General features: G+C 38.5%; 8 protein-coding genes across 15 annotated transcripts in view; 5 read left to right on the forward strand and 3 right to left on the reverse strand.

Moving 5' to 3' along the window:
• The window catches only part of LOC109536391 (CD109 antigen), a gene marked incomplete in the record, with an annotated part of 20337 nt that extends 16206 nt beyond the window's left edge, over nt 1-4131 (forward strand). The window contains 12 exon segments of the mRNA XM_048667879.1: nt 161-271; nt 322-476; nt 578-874; nt 931-1040; nt 1096-1281; nt 1341-1515; nt 1570-1764; nt 1817-2043; nt 2098-2275; nt 2329-2503; nt 2560-2665; nt 2722-4131. Of these exon segments, the coding sequence (XP_048523836.1) occupies nt 161-271; nt 322-476; nt 578-874; nt 931-1040; nt 1096-1281; nt 1341-1515; nt 1570-1764; nt 1817-2043; nt 2098-2275; nt 2329-2503; nt 2560-2665; nt 2722-2927 (2121 nt within the window).
• On the reverse strand, nt 4106-5855 carry LOC109536393 (putative ribosome-binding factor A, mitochondrial). Its single transcript, XM_019902584.2, has 7 exons — nt 5556-5855; nt 5288-5501; nt 5023-5191; nt 4828-4967; nt 4665-4778; nt 4438-4608; nt 4106-4356 (listed from the first exon to the last, which is right to left on the reverse strand). The coding sequence occupies exons 1-7, from the start codon at nt 5669-5671 to the stop codon at nt 4183-4185; spliced, it is 1098 nt and encodes a 365-aa protein (XP_019758143.2). The 5' UTR covers nt 5672-5855; the 3' UTR covers nt 4106-4182.
• A 406-nt stretch (nt 5856-6261) lies between these two features.
• LOC109536389 (ribosome-binding protein 1) lies at nt 6262-12914 on the forward strand. Of its 3 annotated transcripts, XM_019902578.2 has the most exons (16): nt 6262-6441; nt 7553-7767; nt 7826-7964; nt 8025-8113; nt 8370-8516; nt 9024-9255; nt 10058-10182; nt 10237-10542; nt 10605-10727; nt 10783-10902; nt 10986-11330; nt 11384-11479; nt 11537-11653; nt 11738-11830; nt 12063-12287; nt 12344-12914. In XM_019902578.2, exons 2-16 carry the CDS (start codon nt 7558-7560, stop codon nt 12374-12376), a joined length of 2400 nt encoding a protein of 799 aa, XP_019758137.2. In that variant the 5' UTR covers nt 6262-6441; nt 7553-7557; the 3' UTR covers nt 12377-12914. The 3 variants fall into 3 exon arrangements, with proteins under 3 accessions (XP_019758137.2, XP_019758139.2, XP_019758140.2); XM_019902580.2 differs by lacking the exon at nt 11738-11830; XM_019902581.2 differs by lacking the exon at nt 8370-8516.
• Nucleotides 12915-13004: 90 nt separating this feature from the next.
• LOC109536390 (40S ribosomal protein S25) lies at nt 13005-14044 on the reverse strand. The gene is made up of 4 exons (XM_019902582.2): nt 13934-14044; nt 13561-13653; nt 13316-13499; nt 13005-13119 (listed from the first exon to the last, which is right to left on the reverse strand). Exons 1-4 carry the CDS (start codon nt 13934-13936, stop codon nt 13040-13042), a joined length of 360 nt encoding a protein of 119 aa, XP_019758141.1. The 5' UTR covers nt 13937-14044; the 3' UTR covers nt 13005-13039.
• A 324-nt stretch (nt 14045-14368) lies between these two features.
• On the forward strand, nt 14369-16352 carry LOC109536413 (zinc transporter 7-A). The gene is made up of 4 exons (XM_019902613.2): nt 14369-14853; nt 14915-15132; nt 15186-15432; nt 15490-16352. Exons 1-4 carry the CDS (start codon nt 14667-14669, stop codon nt 15879-15881), a joined length of 1044 nt encoding a protein of 347 aa, XP_019758172.1. The 5' UTR covers nt 14369-14666; the 3' UTR covers nt 15882-16352.
• A 461-nt stretch (nt 16353-16813) lies between these two features.
• LOC109536414 (ras-related protein Rab-1A) lies at nt 16814-19649 on the reverse strand. The gene is made up of 7 exons (XM_019902614.2): nt 19211-19649; nt 18374-18446; nt 18171-18218; nt 18063-18110; nt 17639-17866; nt 17356-17580; nt 16814-17231 (listed from the first exon to the last, which is right to left on the reverse strand). Exons 1-6 carry the CDS (start codon nt 19222-19224, stop codon nt 17383-17385), a joined length of 609 nt encoding a protein of 202 aa, XP_019758173.1. The 5' UTR covers nt 19225-19649; the 3' UTR covers nt 16814-17231; nt 17356-17382.
• Nucleotides 19650-20344: 695 nt separating this feature from the next.
• Nucleotides 20345-21468, forward strand: LOC109536304 (geminin). Its single transcript, XM_019902464.2, has 4 exons — nt 20345-20548; nt 20703-20809; nt 20875-21139; nt 21196-21468. The coding sequence occupies exons 1-4, from the start codon at nt 20492-20494 to the stop codon at nt 21259-21261; spliced, it is 495 nt and encodes a 164-aa protein (XP_019758023.1). The 5' UTR covers nt 20345-20491; the 3' UTR covers nt 21262-21468.
• A 277-nt stretch (nt 21469-21745) lies between these two features.
• LOC109536301 ((Lyso)-N-acylphosphatidylethanolamine lipase) overlaps nt 21746-24130 on the forward strand; it is an 8797-nt gene continuing 6412 nt past the window's right edge. For 2 of the 6 annotated variants that reach the window (XM_048667820.1, XM_048667821.1), the window contains exon 1: nt 21746-21905. In XM_048667820.1, coding sequence (XP_048523777.1) covers nt 21859-21905 — 47 coding nt within the window. In that variant the 5' untranslated portion in view covers nt 21746-21858. Of the gene's footprint in view, nt 21906-21935; nt 22089-24130 lie in introns of those variants that run through there. The other 4 variants (XM_048667822.1, XM_048667823.1, XM_048667818.1 and 1 more) reach the window with 4 other exon arrangements.

Genomic DNA, 24130 nt, shown 5'->3' on the forward strand with positions numbered 1-24130 from the left:
TGATAGTTCTTGATTACTTTTTGATAAATAATTCGTTCTTATTGCGAAATAGGAGCACTATTTATCAATCTGTAATAAAAGACGTGAGGGAATTCTGTCTTTTTTAAAGACAAACATTTTTGAGGCGAAACACCCAAAAAAAAAAAGCATTTTTTCGCAGTTCTTCATCTTCATTAAGGCCCAGGATGCCGCCCAAGTCTACATTCCTATTGTGCCCACCAGGCTTGGAGACATCCACGTCACGATTTATGCTTCTACGCTCATCGGCAAGGTAACTAACGAGGGTTTTGCTGGAAGAAACATTCACCGATAATGTTCCAGGATGAAATCACCAGGAAACTTCATGTGGAAGCCGATGGCTTGCCACAGCACCGACATCAATCAGTGTTGCTCGATCTCAGCAATCGAGCCTATACATTCCAGTATATGCATGTGAACATCACTGAAACCCCCATCATTCCCTATGAATATGATCGGTAAGGGCTAGTTTCCAAGACGATAAAGCTACGCAATTTAACGAGAATAATTAAAAATCGCTTGCAAAAGTTGAAGTCTATCTATCTAATTCCAATTCAAGGTACTACGTTTATGGATCGAACAAGGCGAGCATTTCCATAGTGGGCGACGTGGTTGGCCCGATATTTCCCACCATGCCTGTCAATGCAACCTCCCTGTTGCACCTACCCATGGACTCTGCTGAGCAGAACATGTTCTCTTTCGCCGTCAACATGTACACTTTACTGTACATGCGATATACGCAGCAGAAGAACAAGACATTGCAACGGGATGCTTTCCATTATTTGAATGTGGGCTATCAGCGCCAACTGAGCTTCCTCCAGCCTGATGGGAGCTTTTCCACGTTCAGAAGCGACTGGTAAGATCCGCATTCATCTGAACTAGGCAGGGAATTAACCAGCGGATCTTCCTTAGGAACAACTCAGCTTCTTCAGTTTGGCTCACGGCGTACTGTGCAAGAATTCTGCAGGAGGCCAGTTTCTACGAGTGGGAGAACTACATTTACATCGACCCCGTGGTTATTGGTATGTTAATTAGCTTGAGCGAGTAAAAGGGAAATTCACGTGGGAAATCTTCCAGCTAGAGCCGTTGAGTGGGTGCTGAAGCACCAGACTGAAGAAGGGTCCTTCTATGAAACAACGTGGATGCCGGACAGAAAATATAACTCGTCTTTAAACTTCGATAGAAATTACGGAGTATCGCAGAGGAATATCACCCTTACAGCCCATGTTTTGATTACCTTGGAGAGCGTGAAAGATTTGACTAGTAAGCAGTGGCGATTTGTCCCAAAAACTCGGTCCAGACGATGCGTTTTACCCTTCCAGGTGGTCTGAGCTCAAAAGTGGACATTGCTGCCAAGAAAGCGATCCAATGGCTGGAACGGAACATGGACCTGATTGAGGACAAAGGGGACACTTTTGATACTGCCATTGTAGCTTATGCGCTGATGAAAATCAAGGCTCCCAATGCCGAGCGGGCCTTCATTGCTTTGTCCAAGAAGTACGTTACTGTAGACGTCCAATGTGGGGGGTTTTGACTGTTTTTCTTGTTAAGGAGCACCTTGGCAGGCGGATTGCTCTATTTCGCGCGCAAGAACGTTCCACAACCACCATTTAAAATGGAAAATCAACGGCCTTTCCTACTGCCTCGCTTACCGTATGAATACGACAGCGAAAACATCGAAGCTACCGCATATGCCTTGATGGTGTACGTCGAAAGGCAGGAACTGTGGGTCGATAATATTGTCAGGTGAGGTTTTCTGTTATTCAGTAGTTGGGCAAAACACAGAATGGTTTTTTAGATGGCTCAACACACAACGTCTTTGGGACGGTGGATGGGCCTCAACCTCTGATACAGCCAATGCTATGAAGGCGCTGATAGAATACACTTCGGCTCAAAGAATCAGGGACATTTCCAGCTTGTCGGTCAAAATAGAAGCCACGTCGCTACCAGGCAAAAGCCAACTACTTTACGTAAACGATAAGAACCGGGCCAGATTGCAGCATATTGAAATTCCCAATGCCTGGGGTGAGCACGCAGCATTCAATAAATGAACTAGTTTTTTAAACTCCAACTTTGCAGGAACGGTGAAGGTGGACGCAAGAGGCACTGGTTATGCGATTCTACAAATGCACGTTCAATACAACGTGGATATTGAAAAATTCCAAACACAACCTCCGGTAAAGGCGTTCGATCTGGTCACTAAGCAGTTCTTCTATGGAAGAAATCAGTCGCATATCACCTACGTGAGCTGCCAGAGGTAAGTGAAGAAACTGGCTTTGAGTAGCAGTTTTCGGACGGGCATTGTTTTAGGTGGACAAACCTGCACGAGTCCGAGCGGTCGGGAATGGCCGTTTTAGATGTAACGATTCCCACCGGTTACATCGTCCAGCAGCAAGACCTGGACGCGTATATCATTTCGCGACGAGTCAGAAACTTGCAAAGGGCCAAGTTTCACGAAAGAAAGGTGTTCTTCTACTTTGACTATGTGAGTCTTTTCCAATTTCTCCCAGTTCTTATTAGCATTAATTTGTGCCATTGCAGCTGGACAGTGAGGACACGTGCGTTAACTTCACAGTGGAAAGGTGGTTCCCAGTGGCGAATATGTCCAGGTATTTAGCCGTCAGGGTCTACGACTACTATGCCCCCGGTAAGATTTGTCCTTTCCAACAAAAAACCCAAATTCATTTTGTTTTTCGCATACAGAGCGCTTCAACGAGACTCTAATCGACTCTCTCTCATCGTATGCGTTGGATATTTGCAACGTTTGCGGCAGCTCTCAGTGTCCATATTGCTGGATATACAATTCAGCAACCCGACTTTCCGTGCCTCTTTTCACGCTGATTGCCGCAAGTTTTGTGCTATTGCTCAGGAACATGAGATTTATGCAATATTTCGACCATTTCGTGTAACTGAACACGAGTACTGACAAAAAAACGCTCCAGTTTGTTCGACTGAGAATGGGGTGATGTAGTTAGTGTATAAAGCAATTGTAAAAAATGCCTGATCAGTAGTAGATAAAGCGTAATTTTAGCGCGTTGAGGAAAGTACAACATGCAAAGTTCACAACTATTCCTTGTCCTCCTACAAATGTACATTAGAATTAAGTGGCATGCAGGTCGTCAATTGTCCCGGCGCCGTTTCACACAGTAATAATGATTTTTCATCAGTAACTTTTGGCTTAAGGAGAAAGTGTTTTAGGCAGGTTTTTCTTAGGCATGAAAAATCATTATCGATGTTCTCTGCACATGGTAGCTGAGTTTGTACAATATAGCGCATAAGCTGTAGTGTAAAAAGCGCAGTGTATTTCACAACATTATGGCTTCGCCTGTTGGCTTAAGAAACCCCACGTGTACTTGCTAGCGAGTACATCTAGAAATAGCGAAAATTGCATTGCAACGTCGAGATTCCTCTTGAAGTCTACAGAACAAATTTAAGGTATAAATCGGTAAATTACCATGACTAGTTGTAAGGAAAGTCAATCTCATCGACCAGCCGTTGTGTATTTAACGCTGTTGAGAAACAGTTTTTTTGCTTAATTGTAAGCAAATACAAAACTTGTGCTCATTTAGTCTCTAAAACCGTCCATTGGCATCAGCCCTATCGGGTTGATTCCAAAACTCGCTAATTTATAGAGATTAGACCAAAATATTTAATATATTTCCGAAGATCTTTTCCTGATTGAAACGAAACTGTTCAGAAGTTGATGTTGGTTTCACTCAGGTGGAGCTCTTCATAATAATTAACTTAAGATAATTAAGATTTGTTACATAGTAATTTTTTATACTTTGTAATATTGTTCCCGACGCGCTTCGTCCAAGCGTTTACGGCAAGTTTAATTAATCGTGTGCGGTCAATTCTACGTTTATTTTGTCAAATCTAATTCTTTGTTCCGGTTTACTTTCAGTTGTTTTTCATTTAAATATACATGGGGGCTTTCACAAAAGCTCGTCCTCAATTTTTTTGATACGTTGGATGTTGATCGATACTCATTTTGGAATGTACATAATTAGTTGTCTCATTTTCCTACGTAGGTTTTGTGATAAGGACGTGAATTTAAAATGAATATGTTATATAGAAAACACGTTGATCTTAAAGAATCTCATTTTTTACAACTGTTGGTGTTTTATTTTTCCGATTAGCAAATGTAGAACAATTTCCTGCACGTTATTTGAAGTCGCTATCCTCATCCACCACATCTTCAAAATCATAGTCACCAACAGTCTCATTTGGGTAGTCAATCGAGCATTGCGCCTCGTATTTTTGTCTGAATTCCTCCTCTAAGTATTCCTTATCGGCTGTCCAGTGTTTGTCCATTTTGTAAATTTTTTTTCTCAACAACTGCAACATTAAACAAATCTAAGTTAGCCTCAAAATGGGACAATGTTTTATTGCGCTACTGAATGAAATGTGAACATTTACCTGCCTCTGCTGCAAAAACATCTTAAAAGCCTTTCTTTGCTCTTGATGGTTAGCAAAGCTCACAGGGTCTTGATTGATTGGTTGGATTTCTTTGAACTGGCTCCATTTCATCCAGTCAGTGGTATCCACAGTTCTATGTTCAGCTCTTGACATCGAAAGGCCTTTTGTAACCTACGGAGGAATTTTTTTAAACACTTCTAAAAACTTTTGTTGTTAAAAATGCGTACTCTTTTGAAAATGGCTGCATGGTCCAAGCCTAGCACATTCTGCGGCATGGGTGGCACTGTAAAGGTCTGATCGTCTTCCGGTTCGGTACTTGCTTCTAAGGCTTTCAGTTTAATCTGAAAAACACTGTCACAAAAAGGTGGAGTTTGCTTTAAACTAGCAAACCTTCACTTCAGGTTCCAGTGAGGTCACCATCATTTGAACCTCAGGTTTGTAGGCTTCCGCTTCCTCAGGCACATAATCTTCTCCGAAGTCTGCCTTAGCCAATAACTGCTGAACATCGCCAAATTTATTGTAATTTCTGTCTGCAAATTCGATGTTTGGAGCGTGCGTTGATAAATGTTGGACTTTCATGATTACCTCTTACGAAAATAATATTGGGCACATTGCCCATTAGATTGAGCGATGAAAGCTCGTGTCTCAGGAATCCTGCATTCTTTTTTAGTAATTGGTCGATTTTCTCCGGAGATTCCGACTCTTTAGCTATCCAGTACACATTGAGGATCTTGTAGTCAGGACTAACTTTCACCTGGGAACAACCAGAGACACTCAAGGGTTTTACGCACTAGGCATAACACGTTTTCAATATATAAATAGCTTAAAAAGTTCGGAGAGGTATAGGTACCTTGTTTATTTCAATTCCAAACCCTAATATTTCTGAGGAATATTCCCCAGTGGCCATAATATCGGTAATATACCGCATAAACAGCTTATTTAACATGTTATTCCTTCTGGGATTGCCAGTGATCTGCGTTTCCAGAGAAGCAACAGAGTTTTTTCCGAAAAGACTATTTGCAGACGGAAGCATCGGATTGCCATTGTCCACAAAGTATTTTTTGCTACACAAATAACACACAGTCATCAACGTGCATCAAACAGGCAAATAAATGAACCTTTTCTTAGTTCCCACCATGAGTTTCTTCAAAACTTTGCCGGCCTTTGAGGCACACTGACACGATGTATGAAACCCCAAACCATTTGTAAGTAACAGCAGCTTGTTGTGCCACATTTTGTGCAACTAAAACTGTGGATTACAGCATTCATCTATTTCAAATGCATCACATTTAGATTAATATGCTTGCCAAAATATTATGAACTTTAACAGTAAATAGTGCAACTTTCCAACCTAAGTTTCTAGTCTAGACATTTGGAGGTTATTTATTTTGAATTATCAAGGCCATCCATTATCAATGGAGTACACGAGTCACAAGGTGAAATGGTCATTCAAGAGGAGCCTGAAGATTTTCGGAAACGGGGAGTTTGTTTAGGGCTTGATGCTATTTAAATCACAGCTTTGTATTTTTGTACTTTTCGCTTGATGTCAAGTAGTTTTTGGCCGTGTTTTTCTTTTTCTTAGTGTTGTTTTTGGTGGAAATGCAGTGGAACTCCAGTCTAAAAAATGACCAGTTGAAAAAATGAAAACATATTTGCCATTCTGCTTAGTTCAAACGTCAGCAGAGCTTAAGGTGTTTTTTGCTGATAATATCTTTGAAAAGTAGTATGTAACAGCATCTAGACACTTCAAATGGTGACCAGGGTAATTAAAACTCCTGCAATGACACCAATAAAAAGTGCGGAATTTCCCTATGTTAAGTCTCCCCACCCTTGTCAATATTGAGATTGATATGACGATCTGACAGTGAACGTCAAAATTATAAAAAGTTAGTTTTGTCTTTTCGTTTTCTCAGTTTTCTTGAATCGCCTTTTATTGTGAGTGTATTTTAGTAAACTGGCCAACTATTTGGTGAAATTCCCCGCATAAATAAAACACCGATCAACGTAAGTATCAATACTTATGTGAACGTTTCCTGGAAACCAACTACAGTACCTGGCTACGTGGCCCGGTTAATGTGCTGCATTTGCAACAAAAACCCTTTTATTTATAACATAAGTTCGGGCATTTATCGGCAATATACAGGCCGGTAACTGAATTAGTTTTTGGCTATGTTTACTGCCCATCTGAACAGCCATTTTGTCAGTATCGAAAGGGATCTTGCCCTTTAGCAACTTCGTTTAGCCATTCTTTGTATTTACTTCATTAATTTATGGGAAATAAATCGGTGAAAGTGTGCACGCCCCAAGAACCTGATATAACTATGGTTCATATGCAACATCCTGGAAAATCCTAGATGGGCCTATTATTGTCTTAAGATCAGATCTTAAGTCATACATGTTAAATAGACCAACAGAGCATTAATTTTCCCATTATTGGCCCGCTGTCGATAGGAGTTTGGTTCGGAGGTTTCGCTAGCACACCTGGCCAGCGTCTTCAGAATCGGCACAAAACCGGCCTCTTAAAAAACCCAGTCCAACTGTTGCCCTCAATCGAAGCTATTTTCAATCATACTTTTTATCGTTGGTTCATTTAGTAGTAGTCTTAATTTATCAGTACAAATTAGGCAAATAAATGAATTTTGATAACCATAATGCTTATCTTGGGGTAAATTATCTACTACAACTTAATGGATTTTTAAACAACTAAGCATGGATAGATAGGCAAATATCTCAAATATTTGCCTCGTGTATTATCCAGTATTTAATTTTTCTTGCATGAAAGTAAACATGGGTTATTAGCAAAATTGCAGTTTTACACCAAATAGAACCCGCTTTCAAATAATTTTAATTCGGATCTATTTCTGAATTAATTCATGTGCAAGCCACTAAAGATAACTCTAAACTTGTAATTATACATCAGTTTCTGACGTTCGCAAGCTGATAAGAACCATTGTTTAATGGTAGACGATAATGATGGCATTGAGATTTATTTAATGGAAATGGGGGATGTACAGAACCTTTACATAATGAGCAGTTACTGTCGACTTTCTCATAGAAATCGATAGAATCTTTTTGCAAAAATCCAACCGTGAATTAGTGTTTAATTTACTTGCAGGCAAAATGGATACAAACGCAGTCATAGGAAGCATAGTGTTCGTATTGATGACCGGTTGTGTTACTATGTGTCTGACCTACTTCTACTATGGAGGCCGATCCAAAAGCTACGAAGAGCTATGGGAGGAGAACAAGCAACTGCAGGCGGCCAACAGAAATCTAGTGCAAAGTGCTTATGCAAAGCCCAAGGAGAAGAAGAACAAAAAGGCGAAAAAGGTAACCACAGCTCGTAAAATCCCCATTTGAATGGGTGACTGAACTAGATGTTTTATAGGGAAATAAGAACAATGCGGCTCCAACAACTGAAGAGGCGTTCTCCAAAGAGGCAAGTTGGGAAACCATAGAAGACAGTCCAGAACCAGAAGAGGCAAAGCCACAGGCAAAACCGAAGCTCAATAACAACAATTCAGCAGGTAGAAGGAATTGCCAAAAAACACAGGAGTTGGATTTTAAAAAAATTGTTTTTCAAACAGCAAAACCCCAAACCAAGCAGTCCAAGAGCCATGTGGTGTTCGTGGAAAATACTACTGAAGTTCCAATTGAAAAGGAATTGGCCAGTAAGGTTAGTTCGATTGTGTGTCGAAGTTGTGGGCGTTGCTTGCATCACTTGAATCATACCGAAACCCCAGCTTTCTCAATGTGCAAATATTGTGAAACTAATTTTATTAACACCTAAACGACGCATACATCCATTCCTGACTGTTTTTCATCAGCAATCCGCTTCCATGTATGTTTACGATCTAGTTTAAGCTAAGATCAGGTTGTAGTAGCTTGCACTTGAGCTGATTGAATAGCTGTACATACTGAGGCTTTTACAGAAGCGCGCAAAACGGGTGCGCTCTATTCTGGACAAAAAATCATCTAAAACGGAAATTATTCTTCCGGTTATCGGAACCACGCCGGTAGCGAATCATTTCGAAGATACTCAACCAAAAGATGAAATTATGCTCCTGATTTCCAGCAGTGTAAGTGTCTTGTTATGGTATTGCTAGTTTTCCGTTGTAGCGATTCGTTAACAGTATTTGAGGTGGATCTGGTTATTGATTAGATTAAACAAGCAGGAGGATTTTTAACGGATGTTTTACGGGAAAATGATGTTCTCATCTACTGCTGAATAATAGCGAATATCGCTTAAAGTTTGCAACCAACCTTGAACACACGGGCAAGAATGGGCATAAAAACGATTCCGGCAAAATCCACTCATAAATATTTTCAGTTCGTTTTTCAAACATATGCGAGCAAAATTTTAGTCTTGTGAATGATTCTAGCACGTTAATTCCTGGAGTTTTGCGTTAAGTTTTACAAAAAAGTGTGTTGATTACTATTCATTTTCAAATTTGTATTATACCAAGTATGTAGTTGTTGATAATGCATGGAAAACTGCCATTGACGAACGAGATTTCCATTATACTTAAACCTGTCCAGCAAACTTTTCAACTTTCAAGCTTTTATTGTTAATTTGATTTCTACAGAAGATCGAGACGAAAGCTGAGAAAGCACCGAAGAAGAACAAGCAAACCAAACCGGAGGTTCAACCAGTGGAGAAGAACAATGCTGCTGAACAGCCGGAAGTGATTCTGGAAAAGGAAAAGATTAAAGAGGAAGTCGTCCTTGCTGTGGTACAAGAACCAGCTGCACCTGCCGCCAGTATTGGAAAGGAAAAAAAGAAAAAGAAAAGCGAATTTAACCCGAAACAGCCAATACGTTAGTAAATTTATCGATTTATTTATTTCAGGTTTGGTGTCTTATCATCAGACTTTGTATTTGATTTTTTTTATTGTCCGGACGTTTTAAACGATTTTTTCATGCCCCATTGTATGTGATTAGGTTGTAGACCAAATGAATTTTTAAAAGATAAATATGGGCACTTGGTTCACTCAGGTTTTTAAAAACATTATTACAATTGTTGCCTTTAAGACTAATTGAAAAACTAAGCTTTGCTAGTAAATATTACATAATTTTTCTAGATCCACGCGCTAAATTCTCGTTTGCACTTTTGATAACAAGGTATTCAGATATTTAATTAACAATCTTAAGTAACACCGCCATGCTTTGAAACAAAGTTACCTTTAGAGATGTGGATGTAAGTATTATTAGCTCATGGCAAAATTGCCTCTTATTGGATGCCGCATGTTTTTTAAAACCTCTGTATACATGGTGTTGTGAAATCAATTGAATTGTATCTATGGTGTGGTAGTGAATTAGAATAGAAGTACTTTTCAAAAACCTAATTGTTTGACACATTTAAACTTTGCAGTTATCCGGGAAAAACAGAGAGGTACAAAACCGTTTTACTATGCATGCAATTTGGTGTTTTCGTATTGGTGTGGTAGCAATTTTAGTCTCAAAAGTGCTGCTGCTAAGCGGCTTTGAACTTCAGAGTCAATGTTGCTACCATAAGAATCAATGCTGATGCAGGTTCAGTGTCGTAATTATCATAGACCCACCAATATCCTTAATAAAATTAGTCCATATTCGATTAACATAACAAATCGTTCATTTTCAGCTGGTGATAAAATCATCGAAGCAATCAGAAACTCGGAAATTTCTCACACCGAGAGCCAACTACTTGTCGACCTTATTCTGAACAAGCAACAAGAACATTCGATTATTACAGATGAGTGGTCTGAGGTACGGTTTTTTCGAACACTAATACCAAACTGGAACTAATTGATTCACTTTCAGGGAAAATCTGATCCAGTTCAAAAACTGAAAAAGCAGTTGGCTGAGAGAGAAAAACAAGTTGCCGAAGGACAAGAAGCCCTTACCGCCGTTCAAGCCAAGCTCAAAGAGATTCGAATGGAGCAACAGTCGGAAAAGTCTCAACTTTTGCAATTGCTCAACAGCAGCAGTCTTCGGCAAAAACGAATCCAGGAGTTGGAGGACCTGCGTAATGCCGATAGTGCGAATTTCGAAATGGTCGTAGAGGAAAACAAGGCCCTGAAGATGCAAATGAATCAACTTGAAGCCGCAATGATCACGCTTCAAGAGGTTGGCGATTTTATTCTACTTCCTTAAATAGCCCTCACATTGATAATGGTTTTCTCTTATAGACAGACGCTCATTTCAAAGCCGAAAATCTACAGCTTGGTGAGCAGTTGCAGTTACTCACGCGTCAAAGGAAGGAACAAGATACCAATTACCAAAATTTACTTATCAAGCTGCAGGCTTTGGAGGTATGAGGACGAGTGTTAAGGGGATTTTCATATTGTCATCTCCGGTCTGTTACAGAGCAATCATAGTTATGCCTTGAGCGCAGCTCAAGAGGAGACGCGCAGATTATCTGAACAACTAATGCTGACAACGAGCACATTGGCGCAAGAAGAACACAAGAACGAAATGATCGCACAGGTCAGTAAAGTCACACAGTCAGTGTTCAAAAATCTATATTGCTTGGAACTGTTTTTGCTGCAACAAGAAATTGTCTTTTATAGCTACAATCCGAACTTTTACAACTAAAAGAAGAACGGTGTGAGCAGATCAATGGCTCGACTGAAGTGACCAAAAATCAGGAAGTTCAGATACTCAACCTCACCACCGAAATATCGTTCCTGAAACTGCAGCTGACCAAATTCCAGCAAACCCTGCACGAGGAAGAGGCAAAGTATCTGGAGGACCAGAAGGCAGCCGATCAAAAATGCAAGTTGTTGGAAAGTGAAATCGAAGAACACAGAAGTAAAAATGATCAATTGCGCAAAAAGAACTGGAAATTGGTGGAAGCTTTAAAAGCAGCAGAAAGTAGAAATGCAACAGAGTGCCACAAGAGCACTCAAGTTGAGGTAACTTTTCCTAATTGTTGGCGGTTGACTATTGCATAGTGTTGATTTCATAGGTCCATGAAGCAGTAGACACACACCAGAACAATACGGCTGAAATGGTCAAATTGAAACTTCAAGCTGATCATTATAGGAACGCATTGGACGAATCTGTAAGCTGGAAGTTTCTCTTTTGGTTCTGTTTGATTGATTTGTTTATATTGTTACAGGTAACGACTCTGAACGCGCTTCAGGATCAAATAGTTGCAGAAGAAAGCACTTGGCGATCGTTGCTAGCGGAGAAAGACGAAGAGATCAGAGACTTAAAAACCCAATGTATTCCCGAGGTAAGTTTCCATTACTATTTGCTTATTGCAGCATAAAACAACAAATGGACTAAACGAGTCGCATTTTACTATGGGCTTCTTTAGAAAACTGCGCTCACCCCAAACCCGCCTGATTCGAACGGGGTCCAATTTGCTTTCAAGTGTATAGAAAAATCTCTTCCTGTTATTATCGACGAGGTATCGTTTAATATCGTTAATCTATATTGTGCTTTTGTAATGTTTAACGCTGTTTCTTTGCCGGCTCACACAGTTTTGTGCAGGGTCTTCAATTTAACACTGTTGTACATTGATTATTCCCGAATAACTCGCAGTCGCCTTCCGTTAGAACTATGTGCTTGGTACTGAGAATCTCGACAATAACAGAAACCAGAAAAATACGGTGTATAAATCAAATAATTATTAATTTCAGTTAGAAAACAAAATATCAACTTTAGAAAGCCAATTAGCTGGAGAGCACGAGAACCTAAATGTCGCAAAACCACTCAATACACAGCCTCACACACCGGAAAATAACTTTGTATCGCGCCAGGAGTTAGACGCCACGTGCATTAAACTTTCCTCTCAACTAAAGTTGCAGAAAGAATTCCTAGAAAATGAATCATCGCAAAATAACGATGTCGCCAATTGCTTGAAGGTAAAATAAATTTTTTTGTATACTATTGGAAAAAATCTACTTTTTTACTATTTCAGGTTGAGACGCGGAACGAACCCACTGAATACTAAACAATTAGATGCGTATTAAACTAAGGTTTTAAAAAAATGAAATATATTTCTTTATATGTATTTTTTACTGTAATCATTCCTGGATTGATTGGTTTATGTGTAAATTATTGCTCGATTATAATCTGTGGCGTATTGTTAGAAACAACTTTTTGACAACGAATATGAAGGCGATGTTAGTCTTACGCGTCACTAAAATATAAGTTCTATTCCCACTATTTTACCACAACTCTCTGCTCGTTTCACATAACGTGAAACGAGCTGAAAGTTGTGAACCAGTTTTTGTACCCTCGTTTGACCCTAATGGGATTGTTTTAACTTTATCCGATATTCAATGTTTTCTGAGACTAAAATTTACTTCAACAAAGTCGTTTTCCTATTCGCCTGATAAGAATATTCGGAGATTTTCAGATATTAATTCAATTTTATTTTCTTTTTAGTTCGTCTTGTTGGCGCATAAATACCTAGGCTTTTGTAGTTTCTAACTGTAAAATTATTCGTAGTTTTAAGTTTCATCGCAATACAAATCATTTAACATTGATTGTGATTTATTTAATACGCTTGAGACGCCTTGATTTTCAAAAATCCAAAACAAGCAAATTGAATGGGAATATAAAATAAAAAACAGGAACTATTTTTCCATTATATTTTTACACACCTCTGAACCTAGGCAACTGGGTCGTCTCCCTTTGTCGTCCTGGTGTAGATAAGTTGCGCCCTATGTTGCACGACTTGCTTAATTAGACCTGGAACAAAACCGCTTATTACGATCGTCATCATTCCAGTTCAAGGAAAGTATCAAGTTGCCGATTTAACATCAGACTCATTAAATCAGTTTTTCCTCTCATGGATAATTCGAGAAATAAATAGTTGTCATCACGTGTGCGCCACTATGGGGCAAAGTTACTCATTTTAACTGGAAATTAACCCAAAACTACGTACCCTTCTGTTGCAATTCAATGAGAGCCCGCCTGGCCAGGGACCCCCTCACCTTCAACCTTTCAGATACAACTGAGGGAGTGATCAGTTTGTAGGAAGGCACTTCCTTGTACAATTTGTCGTAGGTAGCCTTATCGAACAACACCTGGTTGTTCAACTTGTCGCGCACCTTTCCTTTGGACCACTTCTGCAAACGGGAAGATATAATTAATAAGGCATTCATAGAAAAACATTCGGGGGACTCTTACCTTCTTCTTGGCTTTACCGCCACCGGATCCCTCCTTCTTCTTTTGGGTTTTCTGGGGCTGTTTAGCCGACGACTTCGAATCCTTCTTTGGAGGCTAAAATCATAAAAAACAACTTAAGTAAGCAGACACTCTCTCTACGCGAAAACTCTAGAGGAACATCGGAACCATTTAAGCCGTTTGAACAGTTTCATAAAGGCATGCATCATCAAACACGCGGAGAACACCTAACTTTTCAGGTTAGGTATGGAGAAATGCAATTTTTTGCTCACAAAAGCTAGTCAAACATTGGATTGGAAAAATAGAATTAATTTTGCAAATATTAAGTGCCGAATACTTAGAAAATTTATTAAAAATTAAGGAAACATGCACTCACCATCTTGCTCGGTCACTCAAAGAGATCGTAAACGGAACCGGATTTGCCAACCTGCGGTCTGTTAGTGGAGTTGAGGTGTTGCCAACAGTAAGGAGAAAACTCCCAGAAATTGAGGTAATTTAGCGCTGTTGCTTATTAGGCAACACTGTTTCGCTACCTAAATTTGTTCCATCTGGAAAAAAAACTAATAAATTGGGTTCTTCTAATATTGTTTTATTTTTAATGGCGTTTAAAATATTTGAATAAATAAATTAAAAATGATCAATTTTTTATTAGGAAAATTTAGGCAGAAATTCAGTACCTCTTAACGATTATAATTGTATAAAATAAATACATTGCCAATTTTGGATGAAATCTGGCAATATTAAATCAGTAATCCCTTAGCTGGCAGCGCCGCTGTACACGCTTATTCATCACTACACAGGTTTTTTACAGCTTTTCTGTTACCAACCTGCTTGTCAAGGGGGAATTGCCAAATGACGTCAGGTTTTGTTGACAACATGGCAAAATTCGCCCAACAGCCGGTTTCGGCTGTCAGAGCAAAATTGCATATGTTCTCTTAATTTTAGCATTTCAATACCGTTTACCGTTCGAAAAACTGCACCACTTCAAGCGTTTGATGATTGTCGATAGATAGATAAGTGAATCACCAAGTGGCAAACAGGTTAGAACGTGGCAGAGAAAGGGTGTAAACTATGTTATAGTCAAGTGAAAAACCTGCAAGCCACCAAACATGTTACCGTTGTCCCATAAAGATACATATTCGAGAGGGTTTGGCTCTAGAATCAAGGAAAAAGTCAATGGATACATACGGATAATTTTCTCAGATCGAAGTTCTAGAAACTTATTTCTGTTTTTGTTGTTGAATTTCTCCTTTGCCTTCGTGGAACTGCTGTATGGAATATGGAACAACAGTCTAGGTAAACCATCGAAATGCACTCTAAAACTAAGAAAAACAGCACTAATGCGACATTATTTCAGGATTGATTTCGGACTCATTTCATATGTTCTTCGATTGCACTGGCTTAGTAGCAGGCCTGGCAGCCTCAGTGATCACAAAATGGAAAGCTAACGATAGATATTCGTATGGCTATGTGCGAGCTGAGATCCTAGCAGGGTTTGTGAACGGCATGTTCTTGCTCTTTATTTCATTTTTCCTGATGTCGGAAGCGGTGGAACGTGCCATTGAACCCCCAGAGGTAATACAAACCTCATTTTCTTCCTCATTCACTCATAAAATCTGTAATTTCAGGTAAAACACGAAAGGTTGTTCATAGTATCCGTCCTGGGGCTCCTTGTAAACTTAGTGGGTGTTTACGCCTTCCAACATGGACATTCTCATGGAGGAGGTTCATCGCATGGGCACAGTCATGGAGGTGCCTCACATGGTCATTCCCACAATAATCATTCTCATGACCACTCTATTGAGATGGACAATGAGGGTCCTAATTCCCAAATCATGAAAGGTGTATTTCTACATATATTGGCTGATACCCTGGGTAAGGAATGGAAGTATTCTTCAATAAGTTCAAATCGAAATTGAGTGGAAATTTCAGGAAGTGTGGGCGTAATCATATCAGCAGTGCTAATGCAGATGTTTGGTTGGATGATAGCCGATCCAATCTGTTCAATGTTTATAGCGGTTCTGATCGCTCTCAGTGTCTTGGCTCTAATCAAAGACTCTGTGGCCGTCCTCATGCAAAGACAGCCGTATTCCTTGGACAGTGTACTGCCACAGTGCTACCAAAAAGTGATCAGCTTAGCTGGAGTGTATTCCGTGCAAGAACCACACTTTTGGACGCTATGCAGCAACGTATACGTGGGTGCTATCAAGCTGGAAGTTTCGAAAAATGTGGACCCGAAATACGTGGTTCAACACACGCAAATGATTTTTGCTTCTGTCGGTGTTAAACAGTTGTATGTGCAATTAGACTACACACCCATGTGACTGTAGTCTTTGGGTCGCAAGTGATTTTTGCAAATTATATAAAGCAAATCGTGATCGTTTTGATTAAAATGTGTTTACATTGTTTGCCGAAAGTAAATTGGAAAATAATGCGAACAAATCAAATTTCTACGTAATTACCAATAAAACTGCAAGTCACTGAAAGTAGAAAGCTGTTCAGGAAATTAGTCTTTTTCCTGCAGATAGGAGCAGCTAAAAATCAAAGCAAACTTGCATTGTGTTTGGATGGATTGGCAAAAAAACTCTCGACAATTTGTGTTCAATGGCTTATGTCCAAACTAAAAATCGACACCTTCAACCAGTCATTACAGCTAATTTTACTTATTTTTATACTTCTATAATTCATTAAGATAGTGCGGGATAATCGAATGGACTAACGAATTTGTAATTTGCGTTGCAAATAGCTTAGTTTCTTTTGTAAATGGGGCATGGAATATATAATATTACTGTGTATAATGAAAATGTATTTAAGGATGTTTGTGAGTCGATGTGCAGTGCGGTTTAGATAAACATACAATTTGGGCATAATTTACCTTAAATCAGCTGAAAAACTCATTATCCATTGCTAATGGGGGATTTAATTAACTTTAACTGCATGAGAGCTTTGCAAAACAAACTTTACATATTTATATTGTTAAACGACGCTTGTAATCAATTCCTGTGATGGTTTCAAGTTCTAAATAGGCAATTCGTCGTTTTAACTCAACCTGTTTGTATATTAAATCATGTTATTTATTCTAAAAATTATTCGGAACTTTTAATAAAATAAATAGATTTTTACTTCTTTCAGTTAGAAAAATTTTCTACACATTTCATGCGAACTTGTTTGTCTAAAAAAAAAAAGCAGAAAATCGGTATGACAGTGATGATGAATGATGAGTTGGTCGAGTGCATGAAACATACTAAACCAGCGGTTTAATACATAAGGTGAAATATACTTTATTAAAATAACTCTACTAAACAACAAAGAGTATGCATTATTTTTCAAACAAAGACGAAGTAGACATCACAAAAACGGAATACATTCTTATCGAGTAAGATTCTTATATAACTATCAATTGAAACCCTTTGTTCCTAAAAAATCCTCTATTATACAGGCATTCCAGTATTGAGTTAATAAATAACGAATTAAAAAAAATAAACAGTATTAATTACGCTATCAGATTTAATGTTATATTTATATTACAAAGTTTACGAAATTTAAGTAAGAACTCGAAAAAAATCTCTATACGACGTGTAGACGGATATTTTACTAAATAGAACATAATTATTCGTAGCCAAACTGGCTACTGTACAAAAAATAATTATAAGTTGGGAGTTGACCACCTATACCTGCAACACAAACGGAAACTCGGTGTTAACACAGCACAATTTTAACGGATTTACAGCTCGAAAAAAACACCCCGCAAGTTCTATACAGTTAACACGAAAAGTGAACGAATTGACTGCTACTTACCACGCTCTTAGCCAAGTAAACCTTCTTTCAGCAGCAACCAGATTTGGTAGATTCGACCGGGCGACTCTGGTCGAATTTCACTTTTCCACCCTGATCACCCATTGATGTTTGAGGCCCGACTCGAAGCTTAATATGGGCGGCCATCGTCATGAAAGCCTGTTCCACATTAGTGGCACTTTTTGCGGATGTTTCTAGGAATGGAATGTGCAATTGACTTGCGTACTCCTGTTTAAAAAAAATTGGTTGATTCAATGAAACACCTGGGCGGTAAGAATCGCATTACCTTGGCAGTTTGGTAATCTACCACTTTCTTTGTGGTAAGGTCGCTCTTATTTCCTACGAGTAGTTTATTGACATTGTCGCACGCGTAACGTTCGATTTCCTCAAGCCATTGCTTCACATTGTTAAAAGAGTCCTGATCCGTGCAATCGTAGACAACGATGATTCCATGCGCACCTCTATAGTAACTTGAAGTAATTGTTCTGAATCGCTCCTGACCGGCAGTGTCCCACTGAAAATGTTAATCATGTTTGTTTACTATCCTTGAATATATTATGAGGATTGGGATTAGTTAACACGAATCTATTGGCACCGATAATATATTTAGGTTTATTCAGGCACTCCCCCAATTTTAACTATTTATGATTGTGAACAATTATTTAATTACTCCCATTTTTTTCACTTAATGCCTGTTTAAAAATACTTACAATTTGTAGCTTAATTGTTTTACCGTCTAGCTCAATAGTTCTGATTTTCTGCAATAGGAATTTCCAATTAAGTGTAAGGGCGATAATACCAAGATAAAATATACTTACAAAGTCTACTCCTATTGTACTAATGTAGCTTTCCGTATAGGTATCATCCTGGAAAAACAACATAAAGTTCAATAGTTTCCTTGGGCACTCAAGTGAAAGTGAAACGAATGAAAATGGCTCATAAATAGCTTAGTAATAGCTAAGAGTTTACAGAGTTTAATGAGATCCATTTAAATTATTGAACTGCCTTGAAAAGTACTCACAGCAAATCGAAGCAAAAGGCATGACTTTCCTACTCCTGAATCGCCGATCAGCAGAAGTTTGAATAAATAATCGCTGAAAAGAAATGAACATTAGGTTTTACACAAAAATAAGACAAAGCACGGATGGCCAATGCATGTGATTGGATCGAGGTTTGATTAATCCTAAGAGCAGCTCCGGATGATGTAGTTTTAATGATAATTTAGAGACTTGATATTAAAATTCGCCCTCCGAGACTTTGCTGGAAGTGTGAATACCAAGTCTTTAATATAGCACTAAGCGATTAGAAGTGTTATTGTCAGCTATATCGGAAATTGCTAGTTGTATTGGATTGACTACGCCTTAGGATGTTGGGATCGGCTTTTGATTCCATATCTAAACATCAGAATACAGGTTGGGGAAAAATGATAAAACAGAAATCAATAATACATTTGAGTGGAACCATTCACTTCAACACACACAGTTATGAAAGTACCAACACTATTGATGATGGGAGTCTCTGAATAGTAGAATAAACCAACCAGCCGTTTGTCCAAGAAGTGATCAATTATCCAAAAAAACTGATAGAAAATTATGAATCACAATGCATGGCAGAGTACAAAACAATGACGTGCCTTATCCCTTGTGAATTTGACTGGAGTTTAAACGGTGGGTGGATCCAAGAAAAACGAAAACTATTTTTATCAAACACAATGGGGAACAACAGCAAGGCCCTTTGTTGCTCGATTGGAAGCCAGTTAATCGCAGCCTTTAGCATACACCTCTAAAAACTGCGCATTTTAACAAATGAAAAATAATGTCGTCCTAACAGCAATGAAAAAGGATAAATCGATACTTACTATTCGGGATTCATGGTTCTGTTCGGTGATTGTTGCGTAAAACTGTTTGGGACGATGGGGTTACGTTTATTGCACTGATTTGCACCACAATAGCGAATTAATTGTAAAAGAGAGTGAAAATGTACACGAATTTGGGATGTCTAGAATGCAAAGTGAAACATCGACAATGACTGACGTGACGTAATGAAAGCGATGTGGCAGGCGAACAGGATTTAAACAGCGAACACTTGTGTATGCGATTGAATTATTGTTTTATAGTTGAGGGAGAATTGGTACCGTCTTGAACTCTGTAAGGTTACTGGCGCATAGAGTTAGTTTTAATGTGTGGAATTTCGATATTTGTTCAAATTGCCTGGGCTCTAAAGTGTTGGAGTTTTACAGTCCCGCTCTTAATCTGACAGCTGTTTTGCCACTCACGGGCGGGCTTTTTAAACGTTTTTCTTCCAACTGCGATTTACAGTGGGGTTTTATGTAGATTTTGTAGATTTTTCAACAGTTACGCAGAAATGCCCTTAATTACGTCCTAAAAAGGATGCAGTCTTACCTCAGGGCGTTTCCATTGTAAATACTTGCCACAGAACATACTCCCAGGGGGGATATTTTGTGATACTTGCCAGAGTTGTTGCTTCCGCGTATTTACAGAAGTAACGCGCAAAAGCAAAAGAGAAGATGGTGGGATAAAGACAGCAACAATTTCGCAAAAGTACTGGATTTCTTTTTGCGTCCCTCGTACAATGTTTATGAATAAACTGTAAATTTCAGCAATAATATTATAATATGTATACTTCACTGTATATATTTTCCTGACTGTATTTCAATTCCAAATCAAATTCATTCCTGAGTTTCAGTCATTTATTGTCTCTATTTTTCAATCAAAAACGTTTCGGTGTATTTTTCCACCATCATCAGTTTTCATGTGTAGCATTGTTGCTGCTTTAAGCCTTGGCTATTAGAAAAATACACCGAAACGTATTTTGATTGATAAATAGAGACAATAAATGACTGAAACCCAGGAATGAATTTGATTTGGAATATGTATACTCTAAACTACTAAAAAAAAAAAAAAATTAACATGTTACAAAATTACCTTCGATTCATTCAGAAAGGCAACATTGCATGTTTTGGAAGGAATTTGATTGTCATGACTGTCATCAGTCAGTGAGAGTGCGAGTATAAACAAAGAAGTAACCGCCAATTTGTATTCTTATAAATCCCCATTTAGTTCTTTCGTATTGTTATAATAAGCCTCACCAAAGTAACTACTTGTATGTAGTTGGGAAGATGAAAACCGAGCAATCCAAAAAAGTTGTTATCAGTGTGGATACTGACGTTCAGCAGGTGAGCGCGTGGGCTGCCAGTCATATCGAAATGAAAATTTAGGTTATTTCTTGTTAAAAGCGCTGAAAAAAACTATTTCATTTCTATCGGACCGGGATACAATTTGGATTAATTCCTATCAACTCTTGAGCTGACTATCAATGTTCAATTTCAGGAAAATGCCAAAAATGTCAGAAGAGGATTGAAAACCCTGCAGCCGACATCTATAGACAAGGAAAATCTGGCTGGACGATCACTGCCGAAAAAAGACAACAAAATTTTGTAAGTGCTATGCGAAAACCCCCAGTCCGATGAAAATGCACTGTTTTGTTTTTCGGTAATTACAGAAATAACGCTGAATCTAAACCTAAGCCCATGCTGATAAACAAAGAAACCCAAACTGAAAAATACATTTTAAACATTGACGATCTGACTGGAGAGGAACCATCTGCAGAGTACTGGAAGGCATTGGCAGAAACCAGACAAGAGTCAATTGATGAAATTATGCACGAAGTTGAAAAACTCAAAGGGAATATATCAGTCCTGCAGGAGGAAAACAAAATATGTAAAGCGATGCTGGAAGAGTCCAGGACTCTTGTGAAGGTCTTCAAGGTATTTTGGAGGCGCCTTTGCAGTATGTAACGGTCTAATCGCGAATATTTTACCAGGAAATGCTTGAGGACGAAGATGAAACGCCCGACCAAGTAGCTGCCGCCGAAACTGACTGCAGTTAATTAGGTTTGCGCTATCGCTAACGTTTGTGTTGGGTGTTCATTTTTCTAGTGCCTTTCTAGCATAGTATTAATTAGGTTTAAGGAGTTAGTTTGAATATCAGATCAATGATTTGCTGCTGTGAAATACGCATTTGCATCACCAAATTCTCACATTGTTTATTACGACTGGTAAGTTTATTTTTGTATCATTAAAATGTCTGCAAACTGGAACGTTTTTGCTTCGACTAGGACACACAATACATTACAATACAATTCAAATTCACTACCTTATGGATGGTGGTATGATGGTTTAGGGTTCACCAACAAAGCCTAATAATAATATATGCTCTTTCCGTGAATGATTCATGATGTATTGTAAGCAGTAAAAACATATTGAGCAATTTGACTGAATAATACAGACGTACAGTGGCAAATTAACAATCTATTTGTGGTGACGAATGTTTGGCCAATTAAAAGCAATTAATTTATCTCCCTACATTTTATCTGGCTTATTATCGTTGCGAATTCAGTGTGGCAGGAGATGGGAGATGATGAGTTTGTAATTATCTCCTTGTTGGGTAATGTTTTGGCGAATGTTTGTGCTCAATTGATTTCGACATGCGTGAACTTTCCGAAAAACCCATCGAGTCGCCCGAAAAATCCAGGTAAAATAAACTTTCTAATTTATTCTAGATAGGTAGGTGTTTATTTTCGTTTGTCAAGGAAGTTGGGTTAAGTGTGTGTTGAAAAATGTTGGGCTACATTTCTGATACTTTCACTAGTAAGCTCTTCCCTTTTATTACTTTGCTTATCTTTGGTTATTTTAATTGTGTGCTTGATATGCTCAGGTGAGTCAACACTGGACTTTAGTTGTTGCGTAACATAACCTAACAAACTGGCCAAAGGGGGAATGTTTACTAACAATAAAGGCTGCAGCAGCATGCAATGTGTCTGTCTCGTGCTCCCGGGCCGTAAATATACTGGTCTAATTCGCATTTTGCCTAAATTATTCAGAAATAATCGATAATATGTGTTGGATATTTGCACTCATTGACTCGAAATTAGATTTATTGATTTGCCCCTAAACGCTCTGAACGCTTTGAATAGGTTGAAATTGGAATCTGTCTTACCTTAGCGCCGAATTTACTTCGATGAGAGCCAAAGCTCATGGAAAATCCTGGAAACTCATACATAAACATTGCAATGTCGCTGTATTGTCAGCCCGCGCTTCGGTATATAGAGCACGGTCACGGCCTACTCCAGGTTTTTGGGTCGTTTGCAGTTTATCAGGGCCCCTCTTTCGAAGCAACCAATACGCTCACCTTATAAATATTGTTTTTCCTAACGAAGTTTCTTAGTGGTGTTTGTTGTGGAAATGCGGTTTTCCGTCAATTTTCACTCATTGAAATTAGCGTCAGGGGGGTCATGTAGTGGAAATTCAGTCATTTGTTGCCTATCAAATTAGAAAAATTAACGTTAGTCCACATAAATCCAGCAAAAGGGGGGGTCACGACCCCCATGACCCCCATGACCCCGTCCCTGGATGCGCCGTTAAGTGAAACTGGCAACTTTTCCATCATATAGCGACGCCATTTTGTTTTTGTACTCCTGGCACCGCCCAATTTTCAAATAAATCAATGAACTGATGCGGAAAATCAGCATTGGTTTGCCGCGCACATGGTGGGGGTAACCGACCTATTTACCTAAATCTAGATATACATTTTAAACGAGAATCTTTTTCTTGTTATGTAACAGGCAAGTAAGCGATTGGTTCAATGGGCGGTAAATCAGGGCAAACTGATGACCAATGATTTCGCGTTTTGCATAGAAGCGTTTCCTAAGGGGCAGGGCTACTATCTAAAATGAGGGAAAGGAAAAACACATTTTGTATACAGTTTTGTTTAACAGCCATGGAAAGTGAAGTGGCATAGGAATACAAAGAATTCCGTCACCGATTTTTGTTTTTTTAACATTGCTACTCAAATGTATCAATTTTTGATGTAAGTATTCTCGGCTCTACCAGTTAGCGTGGCAACAGCAGAATTTTTTTCTGCTGTTACGATTCAATCGCAAGAGCAACTGGAAAAAAATTACGTGTATTCTGTAAAAGTTTAGATTGTTTCTGAAACATTTGTACTTTATTTCAATTTTTTTTCATAAATAATTTATAATAGTAATACAGTAAAGTCCGCTTCAGAGTCAGAGAAAAACAGAGAAAACATTTTATCAGCGTATGACAAAACAAATGTTAGATGTATGAATTTAAAATTATCTGCACATGAAAAGGTTGACAAGGAACTTATTAAGTGGTTTACTCAAAAAGGACAAGAAAACGTTCCCCTAAGTGGCAGTGTTGTGCAAGAAAATGCCAGTGAAATGGGGAGTAAAATCAAAAACAAAGAGTTTGCTTGTTCTAAAAGTTGGGAGAGCGTTTCAAGAAGAGGCATAATATCAGTAGCGGAAAAATTGTTGGAGAGTCTGCCGGTGAAAAATTCTTCTTATGAAAACGTTAGAGGCGATCGATAAAAATGAAACATTTTTTATAAATCTCTTAGATGCAGTCAATTTCATTCATAGAGCTTGGCAAAAAGTTAGCCGAAAAGCCATTGCAAATTGCTTTAAGCATGGAGGATTTGTAAGGAAAGAAAATGATTATGAACCAGACGATGAAATTCCACTTAACGAATGGTTAGAAAAGTATAAAGACTCTGACTACGAGTATGACACAGACGAAGATGTCCCAATGTTGTCGAAGAACAAGTTAAAACCAAATTGAGTGATTTCAATTTCTTCGTATATGTGAGCATTGATAATGGCATTCTTACAAGAGAAATGTTGACCGATGAGCAAATTATAGACTCCGTAACCTCATCTACAGCTTTAAGCGATA

Source organism: Dendroctonus ponderosae, unplaced genomic scaffold (genome assembly GCF_020466585.1).
Source record: "Dendroctonus ponderosae isolate FM_Combo_2020 unplaced genomic scaffold, Dpon_F_20191213v2 Dpon_F_20191213_6, whole genome shotgun sequence".
In the NCBI taxonomy this organism is placed as follows: domain Eukaryota; kingdom Metazoa; phylum Arthropoda; class Insecta; order Coleoptera; family Curculionidae; genus Dendroctonus; species Dendroctonus ponderosae.